Genomic DNA, 10,134 nt, shown 5'->3' with positions numbered 1-10,134 from the left:
ATGTAACATCTGCAGGGAAGAAACAATGTAACATCTGCAGGGAAGAAACAATGTAACATCTGCAGGGAAGAAACAATGTAACAACTGCAGAGAAGGGAAGCAACAATGTAACAACTGCAGGGAAGAAACAATGTAACAACTGCAGAGAAGAGGAGACAATGTAACAACTGTAGGGATGAAACACTGTAACAACTGTAGGGATGAAACAAAGTAACAACTGCAGGGAAGAAACAATGTAACAACTGCCTCACCTACTGTATCCTCACCCATCCCTTGTAGATTGTGAGCCCTCGCGGGCAGGGTCCTCACTCCTCCTGTACCAGTTATGACTTGTATTGTTTAAGATTATTGTACTTGTTTTTATTATGTATACCCCTCCTCACATGTAAAGTGCCATGGAATAAATGGCGCTATAACAATAAATAATAATAATAATAATAATAAAACTGCAGGGAAGAAACAATGTAACAACTGCAGGGAAGAGGCGACCAGGTAATAACTGCAGGGAAGAAACAATAGAACAACTGCAGAAAAAAAATGAAAGAAACAATGTAACAATGGCAGAGAATAGGAAAGAGCAATGTAACAACTGCAGATAAGAGACAATGTAAAAAAAACTGCAGAGAAGAGGAAAGAAACAATGTAACAACTTCAAACTTAAACTTTCCATCACTTTCTTTTTTTGCATCTAACGTTTTGTACATGTTGTATTTTAAGGACTGACTCTTTTCCAGCTACAAACACCTAAAGCTATTCGTGCCAATAGGGTGAATGTAGAGTATTGGCAGACCCACTGCTGATTGGTGGTCAGCCATGATATCGCCTGCGTAGGCAGCCACCTCCAGGCGCATAAGCTGTCACTGTTCTCAGCAGCATGTTTACATGGGACATTGTGCTGCCGAGAATGATGATTTTTATTGGTGTCAGGTGATCGGCAGCCTGTTTACACGGAATATTGTGCTGCCGAGAATGATGATTTTTATTGGTGTCGGGTGATCAGCAGCCTGTTTACATGGGACATTGTGCTGCCGAGAATGATGATTTTTATTGGTGTCGGGTGATCGGCAGCCTGTTTACATGGGACATTGTGCTGCCGAGAATGATGATTTTTATTGGTGTCGGGTGATCGGCAGCCTGTTTACATGGGACATTGTGCTGCCGAGAATGATGATTTTTATTGATGTCGGGTGATCGGCAGCCTGTTTACATGGGACATTGTGCTGCCGAGAATGATGATTTTTATTGGTGTCGGGTGATCGGCAGCCTGTTTACACGTGACATTGTGCTGCCGAGAATGATGATTTTTATTGATGTCGGGTGATCGGCAGCCTGTTTACACTGGATGATTATTGGGAAACACATCCAGGAATACTACTATAAATGCGCACTTAGGGCCGATCAGACAAGTGTATATGTGTTTATGAGGCTGTGAGTTTGCTCTGTCCATCCGGCCATTGCATATTCCAATCTGACCCCATCCAGGTGATCAGCTATAATCTTTATGGAACATTGCAGCTTGTGCTCCTCTTACCTGCAGCGCCACCAGTGGGGAAATGAAGAATGACATGTGTTTTCCAGCCTGTGGTCTGCGTAATGCATGGATGTGATGGATCCTCCAGAGCCAGCGACTCTCAGTATATCTGGTTTCTGCTCAAGTTGGCAGACGAGGATTCAGAACAGAGGACATTCCTACTACCTTTTTTTTTTTAAAGATTTTTTATTTTTTTTCTGTATCAAACAACCCCTTTAAGAACAGGCTGATAGTTTATATACAGCAAAGTCTGATCAGCGTCATTTTGAGACCTCATCAGTGGTTCTGGATGTAAAGGAGAATGTTACCATTCACTAACAACAAACAGTGATCATGAAAAAAGTGAAACATTGATGCAACAAGTAGGACGATAACTGAGAAACCTTTCCTTTTTAATAATTAAAACCCCTTTAGATATTAATCCCCCCTCAACCCCTGCAGAGTGGTCTGTGCCATCTGGATGCTACAATGTATCACTGTGGATGATATTATTTATTAGAAACTCCATCTATTAATAGGAAGCTCATAGGTCACAGTGGAATAGCAGAGCCGGCGATGCGAGCGGTCCGGTGTCCACACCTGCCCTCGTGGTCGTACTGCTCCTAGTGTTTCCACGATGGTCGTCTTCATAGAAGGTTCATTGCTCAGAATCCAAACCCCCATCGAGGCTTGGCGTAGCCCAACTGGACCTTTTTGTTAATCAACGAGACAAGTCCGAGGGACGTATCTATGGTCACAGGCCTCTGGAGGACCATCAGACCGTTGGCATGACCGGGGAGGGGGCTGCGTTCATGCGCCAGCTTCACCATCTCCACCAGCTGCTCCATGAATGTCTCCGGCTGAAAGAAGAGAAGAAGAAACGGATAATGTGGATCCTCTGCGCCACCTCTTTCTCCCTCCCCTTCCTGTCTAACCTCTTTGGTCACGCCGGATCAGCTCCTGAAATACTCTGTGCTGCTAAGGAACTCTGCACCCTCTACATTTCTATAGGATCCTAAAAAAAATTAAATTTTTTTTGTATATCAAAACTATATAGTCTAAAAATAATCTACTGTGGGGGAAACATGGATTACAAATGGGGACCCCCTGTTATCTCCCTTCACCAATGTAATCACAGGTCATAACTTTTGAGAATATCTCTTTAAACACTCTGTGCTGCTGTTGGGGGCCACACTCCTTCCATTATGTAGATCATGAGCTCCCATTTGTTTCCATTCTCACCGTCAGATCATTCATCTCCCCTCCTCGGAGCCACATCTTTAATTGCAAAATTACACATGGAGAAAGATCACTGCACCATTGCTACTGTCTCCTGAAATACTCTGTGCTGCGATACGACCCTGCCCCCTTCTATTATCCCATTTGTTTCTATCCTCGTCTTACCAGCTTCCATTTTCCCCAGGCAGCCCTCGCTCACCTAACCACACAAGAGTACAGGTCACTCACCCAATTCTCTCCTGAAATACTCTGTGCTTCTGTGAATCATTGTTCTTTGTTCTGCTTCCTCATATGATCCAACTGAGAGTACATGAAGGATGGAAGGAGGGATAATGTCTTACCTGGCACATATCTCTCAAGTCTTTTTCTTCTGGGTTTCCTGGGTGTTGGATCAGGTTGATGTACGATAGATCTTCTGTCCATGGATTCCACCACGATAGGAGTGACGGAGGTTCCCTGAACTTGTCCCATTTTATCTGGATCGCATTTCCCTCTCGTCTGGAAAAGGCAAATATTAATATAAAAAGGTCGCCATATCCGAAAAATATAACAACGTATAATTTAATTGCACTTATTCTTCGTAGCAGTCAGAGGACGGTATGATACACAAAGTAACTTACTGTAGTGGCATGATAACATTCTGTTTACCCACAGCCACCACTAGGGGGAGCTCTCTGTATACAGAGAAACATGATAAGATCCTGTCTGCAGTCACCACTAGGGGGAGCTCCCTGTATACAGAGATACATGATAAGATCCTGTCTGTAGTCACCACTAGGGGGAGCTCCCTGTATACAAAGATACATGATAAGATCCTGTCTGCAGTCACCACTAGGGGGAGCTCCCTGTGTACAGAGATACATGATAAGATCCTGTCTGCAGACACCACTAGGGGGAGCTCCCTGTATACAGAGATACATGATAATATCCTGTCTGCAGCCACCACTAGGGGGAGCTCCCTGTATACAGAGATTCATGATAAGATCCTGTCTGCAGTCACCACTAGGGGGAGCTCCCTGTGTACAGAGATACATGATAAGATCCTGTCTGCAGTCACCACTAGGGGGAGCTCCCTGTGTACAGAGATACATGATAAGATCCTGTCTGCAGTCACCACTAGGGGGAGCTCCCTGTGTACAGAGATACATGATAAGATCCTGTCTGCAGACACCACTAGGGGGAGCTCCCTGTATACAGAGATACATGATAAGATCCTGTCTGCAGCCACCACTAGGGGGAGCTCCCTGTATACAGAGATACATGATAAGATCCTGTCTGCAGCCACCACTAGGGGGAGCTCCCTGTATACAGAGATACATGATAAGATCCTGTCTGCAGCCACCACTAAGGGGAGCTCCCTGTATACAGAGATACATGATAAGATCCTGTCTGCAGTCACCACTAGGGGGAGCTCCCTGTGTACAGAGATACATGATAAGATCCTGTCTGCAGTCACCACTAGGGGGATCTCCCTGTGTACAGAGATACATGATAAGATCCTGTCTGCAGCCACCACTAGGGGGAGCTCCCTGTATACAGAGATACATGATAAGATCCTGTCTGCAGTCACCACTAGGGGGAGCTCCCTGTATACAGAGATACATGATAAGATCCTGTCTGCAGTCACCACTAGGGGGAGCTCCCTGTATACAAAGATACATGATAAGATCCTGTCTGCAGTCACCACTAGGGGGAGCTCCCTGTGTACAGAGATACATGATAAGATCCTGTCTGCAGACACCACTAGGGGGAGCTCCCTGTATACAGAGATACATGATAATATCCTGTCTGCAGCCACCACTAGGGGGAGCTCCCTGTATACAGAGATTCATGATAAGATCCTGTCTGCAGTCACCACTAGGGGGAGCTCCCTGTGTACAGAGATACATGATAAGATCCTGTCTGCAGTCACCACTAGGGGGAGCTCCCTGTGTACAGAGATACATGATAAGATCCTGTCTGCAGTCACCACTAGGGGGAGCTCCCTGTGTACAGAGATACATGATAAGATCCTGTCTGCAGACACCACTAAGGGGAGCTCCCTGTATACAGAGATACATGATAAGATCCTGTCTGCAGTCACCACTAGGGGGAGCTCCCTGTATACAGAGATACATGATAAGATCCTGTCTGCAGCCACCACTAGGGGGAGCTCCCTGTATACAGAGATACATGATAAGATCCTGTCTGCAGTCACCACTAGGGGGAGCTCCCTGTGTACAGAGATACATGATAAGATCCTGTCTGCAGCCACCACTAGGGGGAGCTCCCTGTATACAGAGATACATGATAAGATCCTGTCTGCAGCCACCACTAGGGGGAGCTCCCTGTATACAGAGATACATGATAAGATCCTGTCTGCAGTCACCACTAGGGGGAGCTCCCTGTATACAGAGATACATGATAAGATCCTGTCTGCAGCCACCACTAGGGACAGCTCCCTGTATAGAGAGATACATGATAAGATCCTCTCTGCAGCCACCACTAGGGGGAGCTCCCTGTATACAGAGATACATGATAAGATCCTGTCTGCAGCCACCACTAGGGGGAGCTCCCTGTATACAGAGATACATGATAAGATCCTGTCTGCAGTCACCACTAGGGGGAGCTCCCTGTATTATTTATTATTATTACAGAGATACATGATAAGATCCTGTCTGCAGTCACCACTAGGGGGAGCTCCCTGTGTACAGAGATACATGATAAGATCCTGTCTGCAGCCACCACTAGGGGGAGCTCCCTGTATACAGAGATACATGATAAGATCCTGTCTGCAGTCACCACTAGGGGGAGCTCCCTGTATACAGATACATGATAAGATCCTGTCTGCAGTCACCACTAGGGGGAGCTCCCTGTATACAGAGATACATGATAAGATCCTGTCTGCAGCCACCACTAGGGGGAGCTCCCTGTATAGAGAGATACATGATAAGATCCTCTCTGCAGCCACCACTAGGGGGAGCTCCCTGTATACAGAGATACATGATAAGATCCTGTCTTCAGTCACCACTAGGGGGAGCTCCCTGTATAGAGAGATACATGATAAGATCCTCTCTGCAGCCACCACTAGGGGGAGCTCCCTGTATACAGAGATACATGATAAGATCCTGTCTTCAGTCACCACTAGGGGGAGCTCCCTGTATAGAGAGATACATGATAAGATCCTCTCTGCAGCCACCACTAGGGGGAGCTCCTATTGAACTCTAATATAAATCTATATGCAGTGAGCTCCCCCTAGTGGTAACACAATAATTTTATAAGTGAAGCACTGGATAACTTTGCATCTTTTTTCCATTGCATGTATTAAAACCCTAGACTCAATTTCTTATTAATCACATTTAACCATTTGCCTTTGCAGCTTACATTGATCACTGCAAGCTGCTGGATTTTCAGAGACCAAGCACCCATCCCCCACCTCGCCCCTCGTGCGCCCCTGCTGTAGTTGCACAACTTCTTTGCTTTGTTGGCTTACTTACTTGTTCAGAGCCATCTTGGGATATGACAGAGGTCCCCATATCACTGTGTCGATGTAATTCAGGGGGATACGAAACACGTGAGATCTACCAAGCTCCACAAAGTCGTAGTAACAGATCAGTAGTGATCGGTCGCAGAGAAAAGCGATCACTTCTCGCTCCGTTCCCCAGTGACTAATCCTGCAAGACAAGAAGACAGTGAGAGAAGCTCCTCCAGGAGGACCACAGCTGGATCACTATGTCCCCAATTCCTCCAGTAGGTGGCACTAGAGAGGCAGCCCTCATCCTCCTGGAAAAGAGCTAATTTGCATAACTATTTCCCAGGAAGCATTGCCTGACCATAAGTCTCCATAATGAGACACTACCAGTGATAGGAGGGAAGAAGAAAACGAGGAAGAGATGGAAATGATTAATCTTCTATGGGGGCGATGGTGACAATCATGGGATATTATTCCGGAGTTTCCCATTGTTCTTGCTTCATCGTGGATCTAATGTAACGCGGATTCTCGGAGAAGCCTTACTGCGCCAGGATCCAGGTGCTCCTCATGGTCCCGTCTTCTCCTGGAGATAGGTGGCTCTGAATTTCGTGGACGGCTTGCTGGACCACTGTGGGCTATGGGGTAACAAAAAAAAGGGTCACGTGGATTCCCTGCCATTGCCAGCACATGACGATGGGTAGTTATAGAGGAGCATTAGGTGATGGATGTAGCAGAGCTGAGTGACTAACGCCACGGTAAATGCAGGATCCTATAGGTGACATCTGCCCTACAGCGAGTACGGTCAATGACGGGGGCTTTTCCCGCTAATCTCCCACCAAACACTAGGATGTCTTTATGGCCGCCGCTAATTGCTGTCCGGGGTCACACTGGCCCATTGGAGACTGGAATAGGGGAACAAAGAGAACCCGGACATGATGTACAATAACGAGGGTCCTAACTTATTTATATATAGGGGGCGCCCCCACATGCAGTGCCGACATTACCCTGAATATGAAGTAGTCCTCATTGGGGGGTCTCTCCTTTACTTCCGGAGCAATGTTCTGGGGGGTGAAGGATTGTCGCGGCTCCAGCGTGTACATGGGGTGACTGGGCATTTTGGGGTCCGTGTTGTCAGCGGGTGACGAGGGCTCACTGGTTTTCCCCTCTTCGCTCATCCTTATAATGTCCAGTGATGTAATGTCGATTCTGGGGGGCTTCTTCTGTTTAGACTCTTTGCTTAAGACCCTCTTCGGTTTCTTGCTCTCGCTGTCTCTTTTTATCAGTATTTTATCCTACTGTCGCATTACCTGTTTATAAGTCTCTTGCTGTCTCTTTTTTATTTTTTTGATCCTATTTTACTTTTTGCCGTCTGATGTTTGGTCCTCTCTCTCGTTAGACTGTGTCTTGTGCCGTTTTACAGTCTTTCTTTTGTTGTCACTGCTTCAATTTCTCCACTTATGTGATGGTCTCTTTGCCCGTTATTAATCTCTCAGAGTCACTTTTTGTGTCTTCTGCTGTACATTTGGCTTCTCCTTGGTTCTTTTGTTGGACAGTCTCCTGCTGTCTCTTCGCCTGTTGTTACTCTCTTGGAGTCACTTTTTCTGTCTTCTGCTGTATATTTGGCTTTTCTTTAATCCTTTCTATTGCTGGACTGTCTCCTGCTGTCTATTCGCCTGTTATTACTCTATCGCAGTCACTTTTTCTGTCTTCTGCTGTATATTTGGCTTTTCCTTGGTCATTTCTATTGCTGGACTGTCTCCTGCTGTCTCTTCACATGTTATTACTCTCTTGCAGTCACTTTCTTTGTCTTCTGCTGTTTATTTGGCTTCTCCTTGGTCCTCCCTTTTGCTGGACTGTCTCCTGCTCTCTCATCGCCTGTTATTTCTCTCTTGCAGTCACTTTTTCTGTCTTCTGCTGTATATTTGGCTTTTCCTTGGTCCTCTCTTTTGCTGGACTGTCTCCTGCTGTCTCTTCGCCTGTTATTTCTCTCTTGCAGTCACTTTTTCTGTCTTCTGCTGTATATTTGGCTTTTCCTTGGTCCTCTCTTTTGCTGGACTGTCTCCTGCTGTCTCTTCGCCTGTTATTTCTCTCTTGCAGTCACTTTTTCTGTCTTCTGCTGTATATTTGGCTTTTCCTCGGTCCTCTCTTTTGCTGGACTGTCTCCTGCTGTCTCTTCGCCTGTTATTTCTCTCTTGCAGTCACTTTTTCTGTCTTCTGCTGTATATTTGGCTTTTCCTTGGTCCTCTCTTTTGCTGAACTGTCTCCTGCTGTCTCTTCGCCTGTTATTAATCTCTTGCAGTCACTTTTTCTGTCTTCTGCTGTATATTTGGCTTTTCCTTGGTCCTCTCTTTTGCTGAACTGTCTCCTGCTGTCTCTTCGCCTGTTATTAATCTCTTGCAGTCACTTTTTCTGTCTTCTGCTGTATATTTGGCTTTTCCTTGGTCCTCTCTATTGCTGGACTGTCTCCTGCTGTCTCTTGATCAGGCTGCTGACTGTTCCTGACCTCTGTCTCCAGCTGTCTCGGTAGCTGCCTGTCTCTTTGTGTTGCTTGCTGTCTCTAACTGTACGCAGGAAGCAGGAAATATCTCTAAGAAACGAAACCAGTTTGCCCAGTACTGGTGTGCGCCCACTGGGCTGTACACAGCGGGTATAATGCTATATACCAGCTATTGTGTGATAGACGGGAGCGGAACAGAAGAATCTCGGCTTTATGAGACAATGTGCAATCCTGGCAAACAAAATACCATCTGCTGGCAGTGTAGATAACTTCTTGTGGCAGAGGAGGATACATTTTCTGTTCCCTCATCCATTTATTCTGAATTTCCTCCATTGTTTCCATACAATGGAACATACAATCATCAGAGGAAGCCACTGTCCAGAGGTGGCAGAAAAAGGCAAAATGTGTCATCAGAAAATGACCTATTGATTCATTCACATTTCTATATTCATTATCTTTTTGGAGGTTTTGAGGATTTTTTTTAAATTTTCTTTATCAATATCTACATCCAGAACCTCATATATATTTAGGCTGAATTTTCCTGGTCTATAGAGATCAGTTCTCCGCAATCACATTAAAATGACTGATAACACCTCTATATACTGAAGATCCAGCAGTCACTATAGATGATGTCACAGCTCACCTCCTCCTCCTGTACAATGACTGATAACACCTCTATATACAGTAGATACACAGGATCCACCATTCACAATAGGTGATGTCACAGCTCACCTCCTCCTCTTGTACAATGACTGATAACACCTCTATATACAGTAGATAACACAGGATCCACCATTCACAATAGGTGATGTCACAGCTCACCTCCTCCTCCTCCTGTACAATGACTGATAACACCTCTATATACAGTAGATAACACAGGATCCACCATTCACAATAGGTGATGTCACAGCTCACCTCCTCCTCCTGTACAATGACTGATAACACCTCTATATACAGTAGATAACACAGGATCCACCATTCACAATAGATGATGTCACAGCTCACCTCCTCCTGTACAATGACTGATAACACCTCTATATACAGTAGATAACACAGGACCCACCATTCACAATAGATGATGGCACAGCTCACCTCCTCCTGTACAATGACAGATAACACCTCTATATACAGTAGATAACACAGGATCCACCATTCACAATAGGTGAGGTCACAGCTCACCTCCTCCTCCTATACAATGACAAATAACACCTCTATATACAGTAGATAACACAGGATCCACCATTCACAATAGGTGAGGTCACAGCTCACCTCCTCCTGTACAATAACTGATAACACCTCTATATACAGTAGATAACACAGGATCCACCATTCACAATAGGTGATAGCACAGCTCAACTCCTCCTCCTCCTGTACAATGACTGATAACACCTCTATATACAGTAGATAACACAGGATCCACCATTCACAATAGGTGAT

At 45.4% G+C, this 10,134-nt stretch overlaps 1 protein-coding gene across 1 annotated transcript; it reads right to left on the bottom strand.

The window, feature by feature from the left end:
- Positions 1-1,697: 1,697 nt before the first annotated feature.
- Positions 1,698-8,873, bottom strand: LOC138666052 (tumor protein p63-regulated gene 1-like protein). The gene is made up of 5 exons (XM_069754149.1): positions 7,205-8,873; positions 6,744-6,835; positions 6,226-6,402; positions 3,091-3,247; positions 1,698-2,370 (listed from the first exon to the last, which is right to left on the bottom strand). The coding sequence occupies exons 1-5, from the start codon at positions 7,373-7,375 to the stop codon at positions 2,176-2,178; spliced, it is 792 nt and encodes a 263-aa protein (XP_069610250.1). The 5' UTR covers positions 7,376-8,873; the 3' UTR covers positions 1,698-2,175.
- Positions 8,874-10,134: the final 1,261 nt, after the last annotated feature.

This window comes from Ranitomeya imitator, chromosome 2, assembly GCF_032444005.1.
Source record: "Ranitomeya imitator isolate aRanImi1 chromosome 2, aRanImi1.pri, whole genome shotgun sequence".
Lineage (NCBI taxonomy): Eukaryota > Metazoa > Chordata > Amphibia > Anura > Dendrobatidae > Ranitomeya > Ranitomeya imitator.
Note: the sequence above shows the minus strand (reverse complement) of the source record. Positions and strands in the feature narration are given on the sequence as shown.